The 25,716-nt window shown below is 43.0% G+C and overlaps 1 protein-coding gene across 14 annotated transcripts in view; it reads left to right on the top strand.

The window, feature by feature from the left end:
- Positions 1-25,716, top strand: part of LOC100698058 (unconventional myosin-IXa) — a 146,213-nt gene that overhangs the window by 14,204 nt on the left and 106,293 nt on the right. For all 14 annotated transcript variants that reach the window (XM_019361837.2, XM_019361836.2, XM_019361835.2 and 11 more), the window contains exon 2: positions 22,193-23,162. In XM_019361837.2, the coding sequence (XP_019217382.1) occupies positions 22,260-23,162 (903 nt within the window). In that variant the 5' untranslated portion in view covers positions 22,193-22,259. The remainder of the gene's footprint in view (positions 1-22,192; positions 23,163-25,716) is intronic.

The raw sequence follows: 25,716 nt of genomic DNA, 5'->3' as shown, positions 1-25,716 counted from the left end.
CTTTGCAGAGTCTGCTTTCCACGTCTCCGACATGGTTTGTATAAATAAAAGACATGAAAATCTGATGGATCCTTGCTTTGAATTCATCTGTAGGCTGGGCTCTGAAGGATTAGAGACCTTGGATGTGTTCATTACTGAAGGAAATTTTAATCTCCGACCTCTTCAGTCCTTCTCCAGCTGACTGACAGTTGATTAGGTGACCGAGGCAGAGGAGGGAGGCAGAGCAGCTGCTGCCACAGAGAAAACAATCAGCGAGTCACACACTGGCCTCTAAGTGGATTTGGTGGCTGGATGGAGAAAAGGAGGAAAAAGGGAGGGGGAGGGGAGACGGTGTCTGCGCTATATGTCTAGATTGCCTTGTGGACCGTGTGTGTGTGTGTGTGTGTGTGTGTGATTAGATGTGCCTTTTGTTTTCATGATGTGTGAGTGTTAATCCTGTGCAGTCATTTTGTGTTGCCAGCAATGTGTTGGACATGCGTGTTTGTTCAAAATGAAATTTTCATGTGGGGAAACTGGGTCATTCCACCGACAAATCAATTCGATGCAATGAAATTATTGAGCTTTAACAGGAAGGTTACATTTAATAGCAAATGCATGTGTATTTAATGCAGACAAGCATTGAAATCTGGTGTTAATTTAACTGATAGAAAATCATAGTGATTTAAGAAAATGTGGTTTATTATCATTGTTTTTAGAAAGCTTTTGAAGTGTAGAGCATCTTTGATCAGTAAAGCTTCTACAGACGGTTGCAGAGATGTGTTGTGTTTGTGTGTCTGGGTTATTACTGATGAAACTGACCTTGTGGGTAAAGCTAAAAGCAATATGTGTGCATGTTTAAATTCAGGGTGTATTTGTATCTGCATCTGATGAAACACTATCTGTTATCTAAGAGATAACTGAGAGCGAGGGCAATTCTGTCAAATCACTGGGCAGTGTATGTTCCTACCCTTATTTATGGCCACTGTGCCTGATTAGAGACAGAAGGAACATGATTGTTTATATATGCAGGAGAAATCAGCTTCTACTGAAGATTGTCTGAGTTCAGCTTTAGACAGGTGAGAGGTTCAGTCATTCCCAAGGGACTAAACTTGGGAATGACTGAAGTAGGCAAATAGAGCTAATTTAAGACAATCTAATCTGAAGTGGTTCAAGCATCTGTGATGTTCCTGGTCCCCTCCTAGGTCAGGTGTCTCTTTGGTAGTATAGGAATGACTTGGTATTCCTAAAGCTGGAGGTGGTTGCTGGGGCGAGAAGGATCTGGTCATCTCTGGTTACACTACTTCTCCAGTGACCCCTTATTTTTTTTTAAAAAATGGATGACACCATGATAGAACGTATACTTGTAGCAAAAACAGTGAGAAATGCTCCACATTTTCTTCTTCCAGCTTCTCAAAGTTTGTTTTTTGTCATGAATGATGGGGATATCCCACACTGGAAAAAGCCTAGCTTAGTTGTATCATTCCTTTCTTCATGAAGTTTGTCTGGAAGTCCCACGGGAACTTAGCCCTGTTGTTTTCGACCCCCTTTGGTGGTCTTCCATATGGACTTGGGGACTTCTAGTCCATATGCACCACAAGTGGTTTCCCAACCACTTGGTTATGCCTCTCAGTGTATGTGTCTCACCTTGCATCTTACATTGTGCTGCTGTGTTGTGGATGATCTCTGGAGCACCATTTCACAGACTTGGGTCCTGTTGGTTTTGTTAGAGTTCTGCCTCTATGGATCTGCTGCTTAGGGTGTAGTCTTGTGCCGCCACATCAGAGTCTCTGTGCTGTCCTTTAAGCTGGCCTTCATTAGGATTTCTTCATCTCAGGCCCTTCCTCTGTCGATTGTATATCCCACACAGGTGGTTGGCCATCCAGAGATTCCCCTCCTGTTCCTCATCACTGTCTATCTCCAGTTGCTTCATCCTGATGTTATTTGTGGATGCTCCAAGTCCGTGTATTCCTTGCTCTCCCTCTTTCAGTTGCTCATAGAGCCTCAGAGTGCTGGACTTCACGTGGAGACCTCTGTGCATTGTCAGGAGTTTTCATATCTTGTTATCAGTGGTATCCATCTACTCCTGTGACCAGCTTATTATTCTAGTTGGGTATCTGGGTTCCTTTTGGCCTGCGGGATACCCAGGTACTTGTAGCTGCACTGTATCTCTGCTATTATATACTTCCAGTTGCTCTAACACTGGTGGATGCTGGTGAGATGGATCAGTGAGTCGATGTCTGGCTGATGGTCACTCCCCTCCTGAATCTATATCCATATCTACTCTTAGTGCTGGGCTGGTTTAGGGGATTGGGGCCTACTGAGAACAGCAGGGACAGCATATTCACCTGGGTGTATTCTGCACTTGATGGTAGCTTGTGTGATTGTCTTCAAGTTGGTCACTAGTGTTGTCTTCATTGAGCATTGAGTTGTGGGCTTTCTTGTACTCAACCCAGGGAGTCCTCAGGTTGGTCTGTCTGGTCTTGTAGTCCTAGTACTGTTCTGATAAACAGGAGTTGATTCTTTGACCCTCTGGTGATATTTCCAATGTGTTTCTGAGCTGTGTTCACGTATAGACTTGTGCCTATTCAGCTTGGCTAAAATGCCTGAGAGGAGCTTCCACGTTGTGGAGAGGCAGGTAATTGGCCAGTAGTTCAATGACATCTTACCCATGTAGGGATCCTTCATGATCAGGATTGTTCTGCCCTGTGTTATCCAGTCTGGATGAGTACCTGCTGTTAGGAGCCCCTTGTTTTGAGTGCTGTTTGGCGTAGATCATATCAGGTCCTGGTGCTGTACATCCTTCTTATAATAACTTCCATCTATGGGCTAATCCCAGCATAGTGGAGCCTACCCAATACCTGCCTGTAGGATATGTTGTAGTGGCAGCCATAATAGATCTTTATGATGCACTTATACAGCATAATCAGTTCAGGGTATGGTAAGAAATTGTTGTTATTTGTACCCTGATAGGAACACAGCTGCTTTACGTGCAGCAGGATACTGAGGGCAAGCTAAAATCTCAACATGGCTGTGTCTGTTGATGATTTGCATTTGTTTTCTGCAGCACATCTTGACGTAGTCTGTGGCTTTATTCACCTCGAGTGTGTCTGTGTCTGCTGAATGTGGTGAGAGTTTGTGGTCACACTTTAAGGGAAGTGTAGAGAGCTTTGTCTGTGTCTGTTTTTGTCTCGCTGCTCTTGGCTGGTACAGAAAATGAATCTACTCAGGTCACACTTGCTGACTGCTAAAAGCAGATGTTACTAGTTATTCCTCTTCTTTTTTTTTTTCTCGCTTCACGCTGTCTCTCAATTTGGGGGGAGAGGAAAAATAAAAGAGTCATGATGCAGTGAAACGTAAACTTAAAAAAGAAAATGTTATTGTACCATTAAATTACACACTTCATCCCCCCTCCTGTGTGAGGAAACAGACTATCTGTTTCACCATCGCATCCATATGTGATTTATTGATGAGGATGTAATAGGTTTCTTTGTTCCCAGAGAGGATTCACACACGTCTTTTGTATTATTTATATTAAAGCGTTAAAATTCACAGAACGTGGCCACATGTTTAGATTTTTCAATGATGTGTTTCAGTCATGCCAATGATATTTTTGTAAGTGTTAAATTGTCTATGGTCCCACCCTGTTTTCTAAAACGTGCCCTGAGGCCTTGTGGGAGATGCATTTTGGCCTGATGGCTGCATTCTTGGGACTAAATCGAGTGTACCTAATCCCACGTCACTGATATCGCCACAAACGCACACATGCACACACTCTTAACAGCTCTCGTGTCTGCCCTCAGGGGCTCTGCGTAGGAAGCAGACTGGTGGCTGATACTGCAGACGGACCCTCGGCCGTTCCTGCAAACCTCTGCTCTTTAAAATGTCATCATGAATGTGATCTGTCTAAATGCTAATAATCTAAAATAGCTGGCGGCCATGAAGCCTTATTACAGTATTAAAAAATGTGTTTGAACATCTCTGACATCATCCTACAGGATTTGGCAGACGCTGTAAAGTAATTTGATGCTGCTTTTCGTTTTTTCCTGTTCTCTCCTCTTTGGCCTTAACTGCCACTTTTCTTTTTTTTCCCTTTTAGCTGACATAAAACACATATGTGGGCTACAGGCGACGTGAGCATTTTCAAAACATCCTCTGAGGAGTTTTGGAGGACAGTCCGGAGTCGCACGAGCGAACAGAAAGCTGCGAGTTTGTCACATAGTTTCTGCTTCTGGGCTCTAATCTTCTGAGGATCCAGTTCCTCCGTTTGATGGTCACATCTAATCTGTACAGGATTGGTCTCGGGAGGGCACACAGGGTGACTGAGACACAGCTGTTGCTATGGTAACCTCGTGGACCAAGGATAGTCACTGGGTATTTGGTTTCAGGAAAAACTGAAGGAGATGTAATTGAAGCATTTCTGTATCTCAGTCAATGAGGACATGATTTTTGGGTTTGGTTGTTGTGATGTGGCAAGACAGTGGCATAAGAATGAGTCCTAGAAGCTGGAAATAAGTTATCATTACTGTACTTCTGGTTCCCTGAACTCTTTAGTCATTTTTTTCAGTGGGTTTGTGGTTGGATGTATAAAAGAAGGCAGACAGTTAACCCAACATTTGTTTTACGACATGAAATATGTCAATAAAACCTCACTTGTGCCCAAACGAGAAGATGGGGACATGCACTGTCATCATGGCGAGCATATAAGCTTAGTGGTGTTGACCCTGCAGTCATGTGACCTGGCTGTTGTTTGTATCCTAACATTAGAGTTTAACCTCCTGTGATATCATTGAAAAATCATGAAAGTGGTGTTTATCAAGATTATCTTATTGAACAAAATCTGTGTTTTCTATAATAATAATCCATAGGTTTTAGATTTTGTTGGAAAAATCTGGTTGTCTTTTCCTCAAAGAAACCAAAGAAGCATAAAAATGAGCCCCAAAGCCCTTTTGACATCAGAGGATCTGTTTATAGTTTTGGATATTGCATTTAAAAGATACTAATCACATTTGTAGTCTCATTGATAATTTTGTGTGCAGCTGTTCTTCAGTATTCGTCTGTCTTTGAAGGACAGTTTAAGACTGTATTTCTCTGCTTGAGGATCTTTAGGATTTGATAACTACAGCATGTGCTGATCTCGTTGAGCTAAGACCTTGATTTATGACCCTATTTAGAGTTATCTTCGCCAAAGACCCTTTTGTGGTCCCACGTTAGCCTCCAGGGTCAGAACATACCACTGACTCTCTTTTGACACGTCATCCGTTTTTCAATGATAGGACGCAGCGGAGCGTTCAGTGCCAGAGGTCTTCGCTTAATAATACAATCGCTCGGTCCGCAAAGAGGAGATGAGAGTTGCTATCAGCTCCACATTCAGTTGATGCTGTCAGACCATTACTGTAGCTGTTAACGGTTATAGAGTTAATTCTAACACTACTGGCTTTAGTGTGAGTGAAAATGAGTTGGAAGACAGGTGAGAATATCAGAAATATTTAATCATTTTCTAAAACCCCAAGAACTCTCCCACTTCAGCATGTTGTTGCATGTCTTAAAAAGTCAAATGTCACTCACCCTGTCAATCCTTAACATAGTAATTGTCACTATAAAGGGTAAACTCTACAGCCATACCTTTTTAAAGATTGTAATTCACTCTCCTTATTGTGCCAAAAGGAAGAGAGGAAAAAAATCTACATTATAAACATGTCAGATTTGTTTTAAACTGTGTTGAAGGCCTGTACAGTACTGATGGGGCATTACTAAGCAATGGCCACTGTCAAGGGTCGCAACAATACCCAAAAGCACGCTTTGAGACAGGCAAGATAACTAAAAGCAAGCCCTTTATTATGGCTGGTACAAAATCCACAGAATACAAAAGTCCACAGGACAAGGAAAGCAGAATCCTAACAAAATAGTCAGGAACACACTGGGAGGAAAACGGACAAAAGGCAGGGCTTAAAATCTTACATGTGAGGTAATCAAGGTAAGTGGACACAGGAGGGTAATGGGACACAGCTGAAACGAATTAAAACAATGCCAGGAAGTACTGTAAAAGTGAATACGAGGCACTTGAGACAGATGACTATCAAAATAAAACAGGAAGAAACTCAAAGCTAACCTAAGAGGAAGATTTGACAAGACACAAAAGGATGTTGTGGAAATTTTGAATAAAGTAAAACATCAAGACTTCAATCTAACTGTAAACACTAAGCACTGGATGGAATATCCGTCCATGCATTTCCGACAGACTTCCCTCACCCTGGCCACCTTTTCCAGCTCCTTCCCAAGCCGGCTGAGTGATATAATCTCTCCAGTGAGTAGAGATTATATATTATGTGAATCTTAAATGACCAAGCTCCTTACTCTATCTCTAAGGGAGGCCCAGCCACCCAAAAAGCTGAACAAACGAAGAAGTACTATTTTATTGTTTGTCACATGTATCTTTTTTTTTAATAGAAGTTGACCCCAAGTGCTTTACAGACAGGAACATTTGCCTGCCAGATCCAGAAAAACCCAGATGAATGATTGAAAGGGGTGTTTTTGTTTTGTCGTGTTAGTTAATTATTGTGGAAAGTAAAAATTACAGTGATTTAGTTGTCATGAAAATTCATCAGGTAAATTTAAAAGGTATCAGTATTGGTATCGGCAATACTGGCCCTGTATTTACTTGGTATCGCCAAAACTTGTGGCATCACATGCTGAGATCTCCGCTGTAAGATTCCTCTCACTGTTGTGACAGATGAGAATCTGAAAATCGTTTTACTGACTTTTAGAGATTTGGAACCTTTTTATTTTTCGTTTTGTTTTTCACGTTCACATTATTTGTCTTTCCCTCGTCATCTCTGCAGAGTAGCTTGAGTCAACTGAGTTCTTTTAGATTCAGAGCCCTGTGTTGTAAGGAAGGGTTAAACCAGCCGTGGAGCCTATGTTAGAGCCCCGTTATTATCTGTCATTACCCCACAGAAATCTGTCTCTTCTACTTGTTTTTGTCCACTCTCATGTCTGTGTGACCTGCTCCAAGCACCGCGGCATCAGAGATAGCGGTGCTGGTTTTCAAGGAGGCTTGATAATTTAGGCCATCCTGTAGCTCGAGACTTGAGCTTCCAGGGATTTACTGTCCATGCAGGCGAGAAACAGTGAAGTTTAAGAGGAGGATGTGCTAATCTTCTGTACATTTAAACAGATTGTCACAGGAAAATGATTCATGTGGAGGGAGGAGGCTGAGTCAGTGCAGAGAACTCTGTGGCTGAAAAATCCCTGAAGCGGAAGTGAAAGTGACCACAGTGCAGTGTTTTCCCCTCAGCCTCTTATCGTGTCATGTTTCACCCGAACGAAAAGGGGACCTTGAAACATCTTCCGCTTTCTCTAATTGGAGAGTCATTTCCTTTTGGATTTCAGGGTGAGAGGGAGGGGCGCGCTGATGTTGTTGAATGAAAACTGAGAGCCGAAGATAAACCTCTACTACCGAGAAGGAGCGAAAAACAGAGGCCCAGATGATGTGAGCGACCGAACACGTACAGCAGCAAAGACCTCACACTGTTATTGTGTTGAGCTGGTTGAATTTGCTGAAACGCAAGGTCTGGCACACACAATAGAGGTGGGGCTGGAGCAAACAATGCAGGCTTTTCCTCAGAAAACAAATCAAAACGTCAAACAGACAGTTCTCGGAAACTGCAGCACCACTTAGCTGCGCACAGCGCTCGGTTTCCCCTTAATGAAACACCTCATTTTCTTGCAACTCTGCTTAAAAAGCGGCCATTCAAAACACATTGTCACCTTTGCTTTCAGAGCTCCTGCAGGATGTCAGAGGTCGCTGCTGCGTTTGAGGGCCACCTCATCATTCGGGTGAAGCGTTTACAAGGTCATAAACAGAGTTTGTTCAGATTCAGACATCTGGTCGAGGCGCATTCTTCTTATTTTTGTCCTGTAAACTGGGATTTTTGGACGACCTCCCCTTCCCTTCCCTTAGCAAACATGAACTCTGCCTCAGGTTGGATTAAGGCCCAGACAACAATAATGCTAAACATGGAGCTTAGAAATCTCCCATCTGCCCAAGAATGTGTTGCACATTGTCCACTTTTATCCACTGTGGATCTTTAAAATATATCCAACTTCTTTTATAAAATGTTCTTTACATTTTAGCTGAAGTCCGAGGTTTTAAGTGGATTGACCTTGTACAGCTGATGCATCAGCCATCGCTGTTCCGCTGTCCTGTCCTTGCTGACTGTAGAGAACATGACCGTTCCTCTTCCCGTCAGAGGAATGACGCTCTTCGAAACCCGATTGCCATAGTCAGTCTCCTGACTCATAGTGACAGACGCCAGGTCCCCCGAAGCCTCCTGTCTTCTTCATCTGTTGCGTCCTATCAAGGTCATCTTTGTGCCTCCACGTGCTTCAGTCTGTGTACTCCATGTCCCTCTTTTTTTGTAAAGAAACAAAAGAGGAGTTGATAATCCTTAATCAGTCCCGTTCTGAGTGGTGTCTGAGTACTTGTAGGGAAATTGCTAGGTGGGGCTGTTTTGTTGCAATGCTGCCAGACGGGCAGATAGGTTGACTCACTGCAGCTTTATGCAACTCTATGAAATTGTTATTGTTCATAATTTTGGGTTAGGGTTAGTTTTGGGCTAACATAAAAAGACAAAACCACTCAAGCTCACAGCTATGGAGAATTTAACCCAACCCTATTGACTGCATGTGTTTGGACTGGAATACCTGGAGAGAACCCACAAAGACATGGAGAGAATGTGAAAACTCCACACAGAAAGGCCCTGGCTTAGTGGTGGATTCAAACCCAGGACCTTCTTGCTGTGACCATGAGTTTTTGGTATTATAGACATAGAGCCAATGCTCCTCTGTACTGCAAGGAGCCCAATGAGGTGGTCCAGCCATTAGGAACATGGTTAGGATGTCTCCTGGGCACCACCCTGTGGAGATTATCCAGATAGTACAAACTGGGAGGAGACCCCAGGGGAGGCCCAGAACTCAGTGGAGAGAATATTTATCTAATCTTGCCTGGGAATGCCTCGGAATCCCCCAGGAGGAGCTGGAAACTGTTGCCATGGAGAAGGACGTATGGAATAGCCTGCTGCCACCGCAGCACGACTGTAAAGGGTGGATGATAATGGATGGATGAATGTATGGGTTCTTAAGGGCTTTTGTCTCTCACAGTAAATGTAATCTGGCAGTGAAACCGCCAATCAGGAAGCGAGGCCCTAACCGAACGCTTTGATGTATCAAAAGGAGACTTGGTGCATGGATTATTTCAAAGACGACTTAAAACATTGTGACATTTGTCCCACTGGTGGTGCTGTAATAAGTAATCAGGAAAAATAAGATTGTTCTCTAATTGTGCTTCCAGGCTTGCTTTTAAGACAACTACATTAACATTAACGTGGTGACTGCACCCTGCCTGAACCGCTCCGGCCCTTTTCGTCACCGCTTGCAGCAACATTTCAGCGCTGGTTTATTTCCTTCTTGGATAATTAAAAGCTGAAGAATGCCAGCCTTACCCTTTTTTAAGGTTAAAGCCCCGATCAAAGAGAACGCAGGCCTCAGAGAGACAGTTAGGGAAAACTAACATGTGTTCTAACAGGCGACATGTCATTTCAGATCGCAGAAGCTTGAGAGCCGCTGTCAGAGGCAACGTCCAAAATGTGGGCGCAGACATGTAATTCAACATCCCCTCTGCTGATTGTCAAATGCCGTCTCTGGTTTGAAAGACATGCCACTGGTAATGTTTGTGGCACCCATGTTTTGCTGGGCTTTGCCTTTTTTTTTTCTTGCCCCCACTGTGTGGCGATCGGTGTCGTGTTTCAGCCCACTTTTATTGGAGTGCCGCGGACCTCTTCATCTCAGAACCACATGGTCCATGGCGACTGCATATACACATGCATGCACTCACACTAAAAATGCACGCATTAGCTGCTGACCTATTTTTGTCTGTCTGCGTTGAAGGTGTGGCGGGCTGTTGCCCTGAAGGCAAAGTGACAGAGCTGCACAGGAAGCAGGTGATTGTTTAGGCTGAACAATCACTTTACCTGTCGGGCTGCGCTGTGAGTTCATTCATCTATGAGCTTCATTCATCGGTTCAGCAGATCGGAACACAAAAGCTTATGGAGGCTTTTGTATCCAAAAGTGTAGTTCCTTGTTCTCTGGCAAACAAATGCACACATCCTGCTGCCTGTGGCATCTTTGGTTCTTCCTGGTCCAGCACTATAAGAGCCATTATTAGGGCCAGACTTGCTTTGCTTTGATCTTCCCAAAACGCCACGGCCTCACCATTTATTACTGCGCAGAAATTATGCATGAGGAACGGTCTGTCCACGAGCATTACTCAGCCCGAGTCCCCCTTTTTTCTTTCTTTTTTTTTTTGTATGACTGGAAAGTAGCAGAAGGAGGAGGGGAAAAAAGGCAGTTTTAAATTAAGAGTTAAAAGAGGCCAGCATCCTTTGAGGCCATTTAGTGAACTGACATTTTACATCCCAGACCTTTTATGGACACTCCTAACCAGGCCAGCTCGAAGTGAGTAATGCAGGATGATGTTAGGCCTGCCGTACACTCTGAATATCTCTGGTCTTAATGCTTGCATTTAATTTAATGGAAACTTCTCACATTGATGTCCTAGCCTAACCCGTGCCATTCGTTTGACATTTAGGGCTCTGCAGCACAGATAAAACAAAACAATCTGAGTTCATCTGAGCATCGACTTTTTTAAAAAGAAAAAATGCGGACAACTAATGCACAAAACAGAGGGAGAGGATGGTATTGATTGTCGTCCTGCGGACTCAAATCCCAGTACAGAACAGTAAACAGAGGTGGAAACTGGAGGATCAATGAGGTATGATGGAGCCATTAGTGACACGGTGACCCTGTGAGGGGAGACGGCGTTTTTGTAGCATTGTTTGAAAAGTGGGAATATTGATGATTGGTAATTGCACCGTGGGCTGCAGCTGATGGTACCTCTGTGGTCAGTCTGTTGACATCTCAGACGCCCGTTTCCTCGGTTGTGTTGAAGCGAGCCCGTCTGCTGCTCCGGCTCACCTTATTAAGTTCTTCTCTTTCATTTTCCACAGCTCTGCGGTGTCCAGCAGTTACTCAGCATTAGCTCCTCTGAGTGGTGCTTGGCTGACTGCACCCTGAGAGCCAAAACTGTGGGCAGATTGTCTCGCGTTCTGATGAACAAGTCCAGGGCAAAAGCAGCTTTAATGCAAATACACTTGGAGGGGGGGTGTTTTTTCTGGCCTCACTCAGGCTGTGGGAGAGAAATACACACCGATCTTACCCCCGTATTCTCCTCAAAAGTGCTTTTATTCAGCACAGCAAGCTGATATTAAAGCTTGAACCTTAATTTTTAGACTAATTGGTTTAAATCTGTATTATAACTCTTATCCCTCCCTCTTTATTTCACTCTTTATTTTTCTACATTTTTACGTATGTCTTACATTTGCTAATTTACTCACTTAAACACTTGAAATTTGGACTTAAATGAGCTAAAATGTAGAGACACATGAATTATTTTTATTTATTCATTTATTTTGGGTATTCCCTGACTTTTTTGTATACTGTAAAATTCAACATACATGACTTTTTTGAACAGGTCTACACTCAGTTTGGAATAATGAGACTGGATTACAGGAGGAAGGAAAATGAGGGAAGATGTAAAGGAACAAGAAAGACAGGGAGGAAGATGGAAATAGGCAAAAAGAGATGAGCAGGGCAAGGGAAAATGGTAGGAAGGATGAAAGGAGGTGGGAGCAGGAAAGGAAGAAAAGATGGAAAAAGCATGGAGTCAAAAAAGAAAGCAAGGAAGAAGGCAGTAGGCGAAGGGAAGTGAATGAACAAAGAGGAGAAAGGAGTGAAGAATGGAAAAGAGGAAGAAGGAGAAAGGGGTGAAAGCAGGGGAGGAATAAGAGGGAAGGCTGGAATGATGCAAAAAGAGGCAAGGGAGGGAGAAGAGGTGGAGGGCAGGAGAAGAGTTAAGGAAGGATGGGAAGGAGAAAGAGGGGGGGAAGGAAGGAAGGAGTGAAAACAAAAAATTTGTAAAAAGGGTGGAGGCTAAAGGAGGAGAAGGGAGTAGGCAGAGGGAAAAGGTAGGAAAAGGTGAGATTAGAGGGAATGAAGGAAAGAAGGGTGTGAATGTAGCAGCTATGAAATCACATGAGTTGTGTAACAGTTGCGCCCTCCGTTTTGACCGATGACTGTATCGTCATTGGTTTTGACAGGTTTTTTTAAGGTGCTAACCAGTAACGTCCTGTGAACGCATTTACCCACCCGCGTTGATGTTTGAGGTCCCACATTAAATGACATAACGCACACAGACCCAAACCACGCCGACATCTGTCTGTCTCAGGCCAGTTCCTGTCACTCATCTTTAGTGTAAACCTGAGGCAGTCGGCCTCCAGCACGCTCCCCGACGGTGGAGGTCGACATTTTGTCTCTGCTCGCAGATCAATAGCGACTCGCTTGCTCATCACTTATGGAGTCACAGGCGTCTCCTGGGGGCTGGTTAGCTAGGAAGAAAGAGCGAAAGATGATACTGGCTCTTTGGCGAGCTTATGTAGCGGTTTGCAGAACACATTAAAATAAAAAAGTTCCTCACATAGACTCACATTTATAATTTTACAAGTGGACGTTTACAGCTCACTCTGCTGCCTTTTGAAATAAAAAAACAAACCAATACTACTATTGCTGCTCTCACTGCTCTGTGTGCCAATATACACACCACACATGCACAAAAACATCACATTGGGAAAATCGTGATGCTCATGATGCTAATTGATTTCAATTACCATGTTACCATGGCAACAGAGAAACACAGTTAATGTTTGATTGCACTAAGAAGCGGGGTCTTCAATCAATAGAGCTCCCCATTGCGGCTTTTTCTAATGCTCCATTAAAGTGTGTGTGTGTGTGTGTGTGTGTGTGTGTTTTACTAATGTTGTGGGGACCTGCATCCATGCTCACACTACAGGGACATGTGTTCCTTATGGGGACAGAAAGCAAAAAACACTCCGTAATATTAAAATAACTGAAAGTGAAGACGTTTTACAAAGTGAAGGTATGGTTTGGGAAAAGAGCAGTAGCAAGAGTGGTGTGATGGGCTTTTCACATAGGGAGCTATGACGTTTCAGAGAGGCTGATTTTTCCGTGCTAATAGGTATTGCTTACATTGTAGACAATGAATGTAAGTTAATGGAAGGTCCACTGAAGGCATGGATACATGACTGTGTGTGTGTGTGTGTTGTGTGCCAGGAGGAGAGCGGATGGACTGAGGTGATGTCATCCCCCAGTGGGAAATCTAAGAGTGGAGAGAGAATGGTGAAGTGCTCCTTAACACACATCACACAGTATTGAAGGATCTGGTAAAGTGTGTGCTGTGTAAAAATGTCTATCTATTTGACAAATGTGCATGTTGTGAAGCCAGGAGAGGACCCCTCCTGACTTCACAAAATGCACATTTGTCAAATAGAAAACCTAATTCTGCATTTTGAAAACATGCCACTGCTAACTGTGGCGCCTTTATGTGTAATATCTGCAGTATTTCCAGTAACTTTGGATCTGTCTCTGACTTTGCTGTTATAGTATTTTGGCACCACTCCCTTTTGCCAGTTTGAAGGATTTGCAGTCTTTCCCCAGCATTTCACTGGGGTTCAGGTCCAGATTTTGACTCGGTCTGCCCTGAAGTTTAATTTAATCCTTTTTGAGGTGTTCAGAAGTGGCCAGATCGCCCTGGATAAATAAAGGATGATGACCTATTTGTGCTTGGGATCATTCTCCTGTTGCATTGCACTTGAGCTTTAACCCACAGAGTGTTGACCTGATCTTCTCCTTAACATGAGAAAGTCCTGTTTCTAGCTCGGTGCAGAAGTGGCGTCTTGCACACACGCTCCCCCTCAACACACACATACAGTCCACAAGCCTCAGAGTGCTTCGCTAACTGACTCAGTACTCTGTGTGCATGGGTTTCTGGCAGATGTTTGTGTCTGTGTGGGCTCAGTTCCTGTGAGCTCTGCTGGCCCGCTGGAATTCAGGAATTCACACACACACAGGGCGATTATTATTAAGCTTTTTTTTATTTCAACCTTTAACTTTCTACGGAAAGTTGCCTGAACACATTTTTTGTTCTGCAGTAACCCTCTGCGTCACATTTGTGCTTAAAGTAAACACTACACGGGAGGAACACGACCCTTAGTGTGAGATGCCTTATTAAAAAGTACGACACAGATCTGTGTCTAAAGGTGAAAGTTTTTCTATTTGTTCAGTTCTGCAACAGTTTAAAGTTGGACAAAAACCCTGGCGCCTTTCACAGAACGTTTGAAGAGTCTTGCACAAATTTCAGCACATTGTAGACTTGATTAAGAAGTCAGCTTTAACTGGATTTGGAACAATCTGGACTCAAATTTATCCGATCCTAACATGCATGCCTTTTAAATGTACCTGGGAGAGAGAACTCGCACGGACACGGGGAGAACGTGCAAGCTCCACACAGAAAGCCCCGCACTGGATTATTACTAGGAGCCCACAGTGCTAACCACCAGTACAAAAGTGATTTTTTTTTTTTAAGTATAAGATTTTTTCATTCATGCGGTGTTTATCAGTTATTTTTTCTGCCTGCATATATACTGACACTCTTTAGCACCTCTGCAGATGCAGTTTTGACGAGTTTCTGTCCAAATAAGCAGCTGTTGATACACACAGAGTGAAAAAGATGATTATCTTCCTCACATGTTGCAGGAATTCAAAATAGCAGCTTTGTGGTAGCAGATATAAAATCCTGACCTTTAAAATGTCAGGATTTCAGGAACTGAGAACAAGAACTGTTTGAATCTCTTTCTTCAAACAGCAGGGTTTGAAAATGATTTGTGAGCTCTAGATTATTATTTTTTGAAAACTTGTGTAGGTTGAACTTTAGATTTATTCTTTTAAATTTTGTTGAGGACAATAATAAGGTGTGGTCCTCATCTGAGGTGATGCTTTGGGAGTGTGTGTGTGGGCTAAGCTTGCTATGATACTGTAGATCAAGAGTGAGCCTGCTGAGAGTAACACTGTGCCTGCAATCCTTAAATGATCTTCAGTGACGAGTGATCCTGGCTGGGAGAGTCTGTGTGTGTCTGTAAGGAGGCAGAAAAGACTTGATGTGCAGTCAGTTCAAAGTATAATTAAACCCTGCAGTTCCCATTCTTCCACTTGAGTTTTATTAGCACAACGCTCAGTTTTGGGACGGGTAAGAGTGCATCTTTTGTGTTGAAAGATTGTACGTTAAGTGTGTTTATGTGCGTTAACGGTGTAGGGGGACTACTGAGGTCTGATGTTTATTGCTGGTGTATTGGTGAGAACCGACTGTGGGAGAGGAGGGGGTGTTACTGTTTAGACCTGCAAGACTAGTTGAGCTTCTCATCTGCATTTAATATCTTGGATGTGTGCCTGCCGTTCCTGGCAGGTTTCTCAAACTTTTCTGTGATCCTGAAGACTATCCGACTCCTGTAGTGCCTTCCTTGCAGCAGCACAGTAATTTATTTGCTACAGTGCTGATGTAAAACAGTTCTTATTCCAGTTCCCACACATTTGGAATCTAGTTGCAGTGTTGGGAGGGGGTTGGGTGCGCGCAGGCGCATGGGAGCGCATATGTGAACAAGCAAATGTAGCTGCAGGTTCACAAACTTATATAAAATATGGTTTATATTTGGCTGTATACAAGATGGAAGTTGTATCTGCAGGTGTAAAAACGTGAAGCTAGTGCAGATGTGCTTTAAATCTGCAATATTTCTAGCGTCCAGCAGGGAGCAGATCCTTTGGTTGCAAAAAGACACCAGATGTATGTAAATCTATGACAAAACAACTTGAATTATGAACTTGGTAAACATTTTTCTCATGATGTTGTGGTCTCAGTCATTCATTTCAAATCTTCTTAAACACAATGTGATGTTTATTTTGTTAAGTATCATCCCGTTTAGACAAGCTAACTGATTATAACACATGTAGCACAGTCATGAACTTTTCCAGACATCACCCGACAGAGGTGTGTGTAAGAATGCAAAGGAACATTGAACATTAGCTGGTCTTTGGCCTGATGTTGGACTGTGCTGATATGTGAATAGTAGAGCTGGGAAACACCACAATATTTCTCTCAGGTTTTGATATTATTGCGATTTAGAACATTTTGTTTTTTGTTGTTACTCTGGCCGTTACAGTAACATATATTGCACCTTTTTTTTCAACTGCAAGTTATGTCCTCAAAGTTAAACTTTACCAGTATCTACTTTATCCAATAGAAACATATTTTTGCTGAGCCCTGAGATTAGTTTTTGTCTCCAAGTGTGCTATTGCTGTGTGCTACACAGAAATTACTTGATGTATAAAAAATGCTAATGGAAGTATGTAACAGTGTGAATCAAGGGTGCATCTACATTGTAAGAACATCTTGGTGTGCAGCGTTCTCTTTTCAGTGAGATCCATCTGTAATTTGTCACATCTGTTTCCAAAAATCAAGTTGGCTACTTTTCTACAGTACACAGTCTGTTTTAGCAACCAGCCAACACATGTCATATTACAGTAAAGTAGCAATCTAAAGTGTCCACTTAGCGTTTAATAAGTGTTATTCTACCCTCTATCAGGTCAAATAACATCATATAAACTGTGGTGCACCATAATTGCTCTCAAACAAGGATGCACAGCATGTGTTATGATGAGTAACAATTTGAAAAAGAGATGAAGCTTCCAGCAGTTTTGTCTGAAATTTTGTTTTTATTTTGCCATCAGACAGACGAACAAATATGTATACTTATATTTTGCATTTATCAAATGTATTGCACGGGGTATAATTTAGCGCACGACATTTGACTTAAGAAGATTCCTAGTAATCTGCCTGAAGTCAATAAAGCCTGAGGCAAACGTTAATGTTGACCATATTTCAACTCAAAAACAAATAAATGGGTTTAATATGATTCTAATGCAACAGCTAATGGATATTTGCAGCCGCACTGCACACTTGTCAACATCATTGAAGAGATGGCGCTACGGTTTTATGGGAAGTCGTAGTGGATAATAACTCAGCAAACAATGTTTGAGAGTACCCAAAGTCTTTTTTTTTAAGGGACGCAAACAACAAACCTAGAGTGTTATTCAGGCTTATGAAGCCAAGTCATCTTTATTTATTTAACAAATGCAATTCCATCAATATTTACAGCTACATATCTTTAGAATTATATTTGCTTGTACACAACAACCCGGCGCCATTAGCTTTCTCTTTCCTTTAGAGCTGAAACAAGTAGTTAGTTAGTTCATCTCTATAAACAGAAGCCTGCACAATCAATAAGATAGGGATTCATTTTTGCTTTGTGAAAGTGCAAATACTGAACAGTCACAAGAAGAGCCGAAGAGGATTTGCAGCTATAGTCTGAGCTTTGAAACTATAGCTCAAATATATCATTGAGCACTGTATGGAAACAGGGCGTGGAAATCATAGGGATTAAATGCAAGTAGAAAACTGGTTTAGATGTCCGGTGGCTACACAGGAAGCCGGAAAATCCTGGCTGTTACCTCAGAGGCTGATTCTTCAGATTAGCTGATGGATTCCTATCCAATCAGTTAGTTAGTTAATCTGTAGGTATTTTATCAACAGTTGTTTTAATATCTGATTTTTAAATTGATTCAAAAACTAATTTTGAACTTTGGATTGTTGGGCAGATTAATCAGTTTAGGAGCTTACAGGAAATCCTTCTCCTGCCCCCCCCCCCCCCCGTCCTTTAAACTCACACTTATCTCCTATCTGAACCTTTTTTTTTCACTACTTTCTGTCAGTCTTCTTCTCTTTAATTATCTATTTAGGAGCCCTGTTTTAAAACATCTGCAGTTTTCCTCCACATGCGTATCCGTGACCCTGGGCTGAACCTACCGGCAAGTCCGATGACTTCCACGCTCTCATTAAGACATCTTCTACTCTTTCAGTCTCTCTCCACTTTTAAACTACAAGCTCATTTCTCCACCTTGTCAGCTTACGTCCTTATCTCAACACGCTGTCAGCACTTCAGATTCAGCCATGTCAAAACAAGACGTAACAGATGTTCAGCCCTGTCCTGTGCTTCGCCTTCCTTCCACCACTTTTGCTTTCTATCATCTCATCTCCTCCCTTCTCTGCCATACCCGACTTGTATCAATTTCCATCTTCATCCATCATCCTCCTTAATTCTGTCAGCAATAGTTAGAGTAGATGTTGAACATACAGTTAAGGTCGTGTCCAGCTATATTATTAAAGGCTTTTGTTTTCTAAAAGTCATCCAGTTCCTCCCCGAATGATCTCACCGCGTGCAGCTGTTCGAGGAAATGCCAGAAACGATTTTTTCCAACTCCCCCCAAAAAATGTTGGCAGCGAGGTCGCAGCTCTACCATGTGTGATTTGTGACCTTGACTAGCTGCTCTGACCTTTGACATTTGCACCATCCACCAGTCTCTACCTCCTTCTGGCCAGGAGCGTCCAGTGTAACCTGCATGAACTCTCTACAAGACTAAATGCTGAAATGCAGGCGAACAGGTTAATTTTCTGCTCTGGAGACTTGCAGTCCACTGACTCGGGCAAAGGTTTAAAGGGAAGCCAGTGGTATTAGCTTTCGAGGCAACAAGGAAACGCATATATATTTGTGGGGCGGGGACGTCATTACCCGAAGTAGGGATTTGGATTGCCCTTTAAACTCCTAATCCACAATATCCTTTTATTTTGGTGACATCTGCAGTGTTTTTCAAACGGTATTTCCCGGCGACCACACGTCGGGAGCTGAGTTGTAGTTTTGCTCTGTTTAGGCGGCGACGTTTTTTCTGCTGATTCCAGACAACCTGATTTTCCTTCAGGAAAACCACCTGCCAGACATCAAAGGAGATCTGCACACTTTGTTGCTCTGAGCTAAGGGTTCACCGAAGATTTTATTTGATTTCAGTGTATTTAATTCCCTCTTCACTCTCTGCTATAGCGTTGTTTGATGTGTAAGAATGTATCGTGCAGTTTGCCAATATGGAGAAATGTGGAAAGATTCTTCACAGTCTCCCCCAGGCTCCTGCGTCTCCTTGTCATCCGTTCTCATTGGGAAATCTGCATGCTTTTTGCCCTCAGTGGCTCATTTTTGGCCTGTGACAGGAAGACATGCCGACAGCAGTCATAAGTTGCTGCTTTCCAGTTTAATGACTCTCTGAGTTGGACTGGCAGCTGAGCTCAGCAAGCTGCAGAGAGCTGATGAAGACGAAGCAACTGGAGAACTGAATCAAGGCCACAGCAGCTGGGCTCAGCAGCAGCTTTACAGCGATGTGCAAGACTGTGCTTCATCTCAATGTGAATCAAACCTCTTCATTATGCTTATAGAGTAGGCACATACTAGTCTGCTCAGTAGTTATCCAGTAACTTAAGATTTCAGACATCTGTTTTTAATGCTGTGAGCGGTGGAGATTAGACAGAAAAGTGTGAAAGACACAGCTGAAGGTCCCTTGGAGTATATGGTTGCCTGATCCACCAGGCAAGCTAAACTGGCACATCTGCATATGTTTTTGCAGATGTGCCAGTGAGGATGTGCAGTGTATTACCTTCCAACAGATCTGGTGGCTGTGACGATTCCATAGTCTTTTGGGCCTCAGGCAAAAATTCACCAGGGAGCCTTATAAGACACTTCTAAAAATGAAATGCTAATAACATTCAATTAAAAAGCTCTCATGTTATAGAATTAGAATTCCTCAAATTCCATTCCCTGTTCAGTTTTTACTACTTCCTTTTCCACGTGTCATTACGTATGCATTTATGTGTGGCTGGATGTGTCCCGCAGTGTCTGACCAGAGGGGGGGACTAAGGTGGGATGAACAAGATGTAGCTTCTATTGTGTCTCCACACAAAAGGAGGCCTGCATTCACTTCCTCAAAGGAAAAATAAATGTTACCATTTATGAGCTTATCCTTTGCAGAAACCTTAATAACCAACTAGTTTGTGATGAATAAATAACACATCAGACTAAAACAATCAGCTGCCCCGCCAAGTGTGAGTCTCAATCCACGGCTGTAAACTCAAACTCCAGCTCTTGTTTTATTACAGCGCAGTGACACGTGTGCCAGTTCTCCACCTGCTCCAGGTTCATTTAGCTGACAGTGCATGTCCAACCACAGAGGCGGGAATCACTGGAGAGACATTGGAATTAAATTGACCTGAACAGTGAACTGGCTGGTAAGGAAACGCGTCATGTGAAGAGCCACGGCTACCTTCTGAACTGAAACGGCGCCTTTAAAGTGACAGCAAAGGGGTTGGTGTCGCTCTCTTGGAGGAAATAAAAATGCCAAAATGAGGTTCTAAATCTGGGTGGCCCATCCAAGTAAACTGTGTGTGTGTGTGTGAGCGGGGGGTGTATATTGAGGAACAGTTTATTTGTATCACCATCCGTAAATCAAGCCCTGGATTGCATTTTTGCCATTATTACTCACATCGTTGTGACCACAGTGTCAGGGAACTTTGGAGTGACATTGAAATACAAGCCTTTAGTGTCTGTGTGTGTATTTGTGTAAAAACACCAGAAATTCTCAAAAGTAAACCAGCACAGCGTACATGCACCGTGATGAATACTGACTCTATTTGCATTTCTGCATAACAGACTTGAAACTTTGACCTTCTTCCTATTTGAGCAGCTCATTAGTGTCCCAGCGAGTGATTGTGTCAGTTATCTTAAGTCCCAGGCTCTCTGTCATCTCTGCCTGTTTCTCAGCTCTGCCTCCTCTGCCTTTGCCCCGTCTTTCATCCCTCACATCTCACTTCTTTGTGTCTTACAGACACTCGGCTGTCTGTTTCCTCCCTGTTTGTCTGTGGGCTGCTGCAGACTCCTGTAGGTGTTCAGGATTACTCCAGACAAGCAGGAGGGAGAGGAAGGCCTGTCTGGAGCGCTCAAAGGGCGAGTGGCTGGCTCATCCTCTCCTCTCCTGTCTTTATCTTTCTGTGTTTGTCAGCCATATACTGTACACATAGCTCCAAGGACAACTAAAGGAAGCTGTGTTGCTAACAGCCGCGCTGACATGCGTTTGACTTTGGCTCTCTGGTGCTTATTTGTTGTATCGTAGAACAAATGGAGAAGGCATGAGAGAGATGTAGCAGATTAGAAAATTTAACCAAAAAAGAGAAAGTAAAGAATGAAGGAAAACATTATGAGGTAAACTGGCTCCGGAAAAGAAAAGAATAGTTAGTTAAATTAACCTTGAAGTATTTCAGTGGCTCCATCAAACGGATGCAGTCTGAACACTGTCGAGATTTCTGGCACAACTTCACCTACTTCTCAAGCGATAAAGTCCGAACTAACGACACACGTAGTGTACAGAACAACGTCAGAGTTTGACAATAAAGCTGTTCTGTATATTATAAGTAACGCTGGAGCTTTAATTGCCCAAGGAAAAAGCAGTTACATATTTAAGTAGAGAGGTAAATATAAACGGTTAAATCAGTTTATAATCAGGTAAAAAATGCTGTATATAACGAGTTATAGTAATCTTGTACAGCACAGAACTGCCATAGTCTGTTTCTGATTGTGTCCCAGACTACACTATTGTTGTTTGTGCAATTTAATTTAAAAGCGATTTGTCTCCCAAAATCATTAGTCGATGGAAGAGCACTTTAAATTTTCAAGTGTGACATTTGAAGTTTGTGTGTGTGAAAGATTGAGAGGGAGAATGGAGTCCTGTGTCCACTATCAACAGGGAAGTGGTGAATTACACCATTGTGCTCTCATTACAGCCACTTTTGTGTGGAAGGTGGCAGCTGTTAATCTTGGCACACAGCTACAGCACTTGGATTATCACACACACACACACACACACACACACACACACACACACACACACACACACACACACACACACAGAGTGTACGTGGCTCTGATAAGCTGTGGCCAGTAGCCTTTAAATTCACGCAGCAGCTACTGTTCCTCATTGTTTTGAATAACTATCAGCCCACTATCAGTTCTCGACTCTCCCTTAGCATCGGGCTCATGCTCTTCTTTTGCGGCCGCTCTCATAGTGGTTCCCTTTACGATAGGAAACAGAAAGCCCATTGAGTCAGACTACTGTGTCATGGGACAGATGAAATCGCCCTGACTCTGTTGACCCCGTTGTGACTCAATGTACTTGGAAGTGTTTGACGCTGTGAGGGCATGAACTAATGTCCAAAATGTGTCCGTCTTAACCGCCCCCATCTTTCTCTCTCTCCCTCCTCTAGTTGGGATGTCCTGAGTCAGTCCCTTGGTCCCTGAGAGCAGCTTGCTGATGGGACCTGCTGCGCCGCCATGAGCCTACAAGATGGCGGCTGCAGCTACACCAGCAGCGCCAACATGGCCACCATTAGTGGCAGCATGCGGCGGCGCCTGGAGGACCAGGAGTTCACCCTGCGCGTCTATCCGGGCTCCCTGGCTGAGGGCACCATCTACTGCCCCGTCACCGCCCGCAAGAACACCACTGCTGCTGAAGCCATCGAGTGCCTCATCGAACGGTTACACCTGGACCGTACCAAATGCTACGTGTTGGCCGAGGTGAAGGAGTTCGGTGGGGAAGAGTGGATTCTCAATCCCGGCGACTGCCCGGTTCAGCGGATGATGCTGTGGCCAAGAACCGCCCTGGAAAACCGTAGTGGCTTGTGCAGTGGCGAGGATTACCGCTTCCTCCTGCGGGAGAAGAACCTGGATGGATCTATTCATTATGGCGGCAGCCTGCAAATGTGGCTGCGGGTGACTGAGGAACGAAGGCGCATGGTCGAACGGGGTTTCCTCCCCCAGCCTGCAGGGAGCGACCCACCTTGTGACCTGTGCGCTCTCCCGGAGCTAACGGAGCGCGCCCTTTTGGAGAGCCTCCGTGCACGCTTCCGCCAGGAGAAGATCTACACTTATGTTGGGAGTATTCTTATCGTGATTAACCCCTTCCAGTTCCTGCCAATCTATAATCCCAAATATGTCAAAATGTACGACAACCACACGCTGGGGAAGCTGGAGCCCCACATTTATGCTGTGGCAGATGTGGCGTATCATGCCATGTTGCAGCGGCGGAAGAACCAGTGCATAGTGATTTCTGGTGAAAGTGGATCTGGGAAGACTCAAAGCACCAACTTCCTCATCCATCACCTGACAGCTCTCAGCCAGAAGGGCTTTGCCAGCGGCGTGGAGCAGATCATCCTGGGAGCAGGGCCTGTGTTAGAGGTAAGGAACTAAATTAGAAACTAAACTGTGGTTAGCATTTTGCCTTGTGAGCAATGGAGGACATATGGGTGTATTTTTAAAATGAACGATGGCGTATTTGTGATACCTGACTGTCTGATTTGATTTAAAAGGCACAACACTTGAGTCTAGTAGTCATCTTCCACTGCACAAACTTTACTAAAAAAAGGTAAACAGCATAAAAGATGGATGTAGCTAGCGTGATGTCATACATAACTCAGTTAAGTCCTGTTTTGAAGCTTTGAGTCAACCAGAGCTTCAAAACACACTAGCTGAGGACTTGTCAATCAAGTCCCTGCTTTTCCGACTTTACTGTTGGAATTTACTAACTGAGTAATGTCACTCTGAGTTCCGATATTGGACTTCTGAGGTAACTGGAATGCCCCATAAGTCTAAGATGAGTATTTGACAACATCTAAAGTCTGATTTGAAGAGGATTGCTACTTTTTTTGATGACATTTGGTACCGCAGCCCTTTTCAGCTCGGCAAATGTTCTGCTTGCTAATAACGTCTTTTTCATTACATGGTTGACTCTGATTAGTTGGTTTGTAGAGTTGTCTGAATTGTGTCACAGGGTGTCTTTTGTGACCAAGGCTGCAAATCACCTACTGATGCATATATCTAGATATTTTCTCTGTCTGGTTCCCATTTGGGATTAAGCTTTACTGCATTTACTACGTTTTTTGTCACTATTACCAACTTTGTGTAAAGCTGTGCAGTTCATTTGGGCATCAAAACTAGAAAGGTTTGATAGTTAGAGCAAGACTCGGACCCAAAATCCTTCAGAAAACATCATAAGTGTTCGTCCCTGTGTTGGACTTCAGCTGTTGTTTGCTGACGTTTTCAAGCTGAATATGGTTCATATGTTGTTCATTAAGACACCCTGTGTGTAGAAAGGAAGTGACCAAAATAAAAAGGCCAACGAAATCTGTAGAGAAGTCAGGGGGAATTTTTTTCCCCCTCTGGTGATGGAATGTCAGCTCATGAGACCAGCCATGAAATGGATTATAGAAATGTCCCTCTGAAGCTGGAATGCCTTAACAGGCAGGAAACCTATATTTAGCATCAGCTTTACCACATATGACTCCTTATACTTGATATTTATTGTGTGACCTAGATATGTTGTTTTTCTGCAGTGTCCAATCTCTGCATTGACAAGAGAACGGGGGGGAAAAAATAATGGAATGCTGCCTAATCTGCTGTGGATTATAAATCAATAATGGATTATGGATTATGGAATTTCATTGGGAATTCCATGTTTGGTCTGTTCAAGGGCAGCATGGTCTCTTCAGCCTAAACATGACTCTGTGTGGGATATGTGCCCACCCGTAGTTTGTTGTTTTCTGTCAGCCATTTTGTTTTTCAGCTCACAGCTTCCTGTCAGGATGTATGGGGATGTCATGTCAGTATGCAGCTGTGCATGTTGACACCACATGCATCCCACATGGAAGTCTGTACAGTAAAATAAATCTGCTGTACACTCAGTCAGATATACGATTTGTCAGCTGGAAATCATGAATCACCTTTAAAGACCCCCACGCTGCCTCTGGGGAAAGAAACCTGTTACTGCAGCTGGTTTGGGGGAAAAAAAAAAGTTTCTGGTATGTGTGAGACGCTCATTCTTGTTCCAAATTTCAGAAAAAAATCTTTGGAGAAACACAGTTTTCATGTGATGCCTGTATACAATACCTTACATGGCTAAGAGGTTTTTGTGCACCAACAGAATGAAGGTTATGTTACACGTGTCAGAAATGCTTTTTTCTTTTTTAGCCACATAGCTGTGGTTCAACACACACAACTGCTTTGATCTGCAGGCTGACTGAATACCTGTCAGAGCTCAGTTGCTGAAGGCGACATCACCACAAAAACTGACATGCTTTTTTTGTTTAATAATAACACAGATAGAGGAACATTACAGTACTCTCTGAGGAAGTAGATACTATTTGGCTGCATATGTGCTTTATTATGGAGGCTGTGACTGTGTCCCATGTAATTACTTCCCTATCAATCACCTGTCTGACTGTGATGTGTCAAAAAGGTGCGCACCAGGAATGTTTAAAGATCAAATTTAAAAAGATTTTAAAAAGTGGTGTAAAATATATATTTTACACTAATATACTTTTTTTTTGGCTTAAACTACTTCTAAATACTGTCAATGCTTATGTCTGAACAGCAAGCATTCTGCAGACTTGAGTTTTACTGTTGCTACATTCTGTTGCTCATAACTCATCTGAGTAAAAAATTAGGTTAAAACATGTATGAATAGATGCTAAATGTTCATTTTAAATTGTCCTCAGTCCAATCATTGCAACATTTTAAAGATCACATGATATAAAGTAAAATGCTAGCTACCAGAGCAGCATTTTAGTGTGAACCTACACCTTTACAGTAAAATACTGTAACAACTTTTAACATTCATCCAAGTCAGAGGGTCTGAAACCTATCCTAGTTGTGATAGGCTGAGGCGCCGGTTACACCCTGGACACGTCGCCAGTCTTAAACATATTTAAATAAAGAACATTGGTAAAACGGTAAA

The sequence above is a fragment of the Oreochromis niloticus genome, linkage group LG7 (genome assembly GCF_001858045.2).
Source record: "Oreochromis niloticus isolate F11D_XX linkage group LG7, O_niloticus_UMD_NMBU, whole genome shotgun sequence".
In the NCBI taxonomy this organism is placed as follows: Eukaryota; Metazoa; Chordata; class Actinopteri; order Cichliformes; family Cichlidae; genus Oreochromis; species Oreochromis niloticus.
Note: the sequence above shows the minus strand (reverse complement) of the source record. Positions and strands in the feature narration are given on the sequence as shown.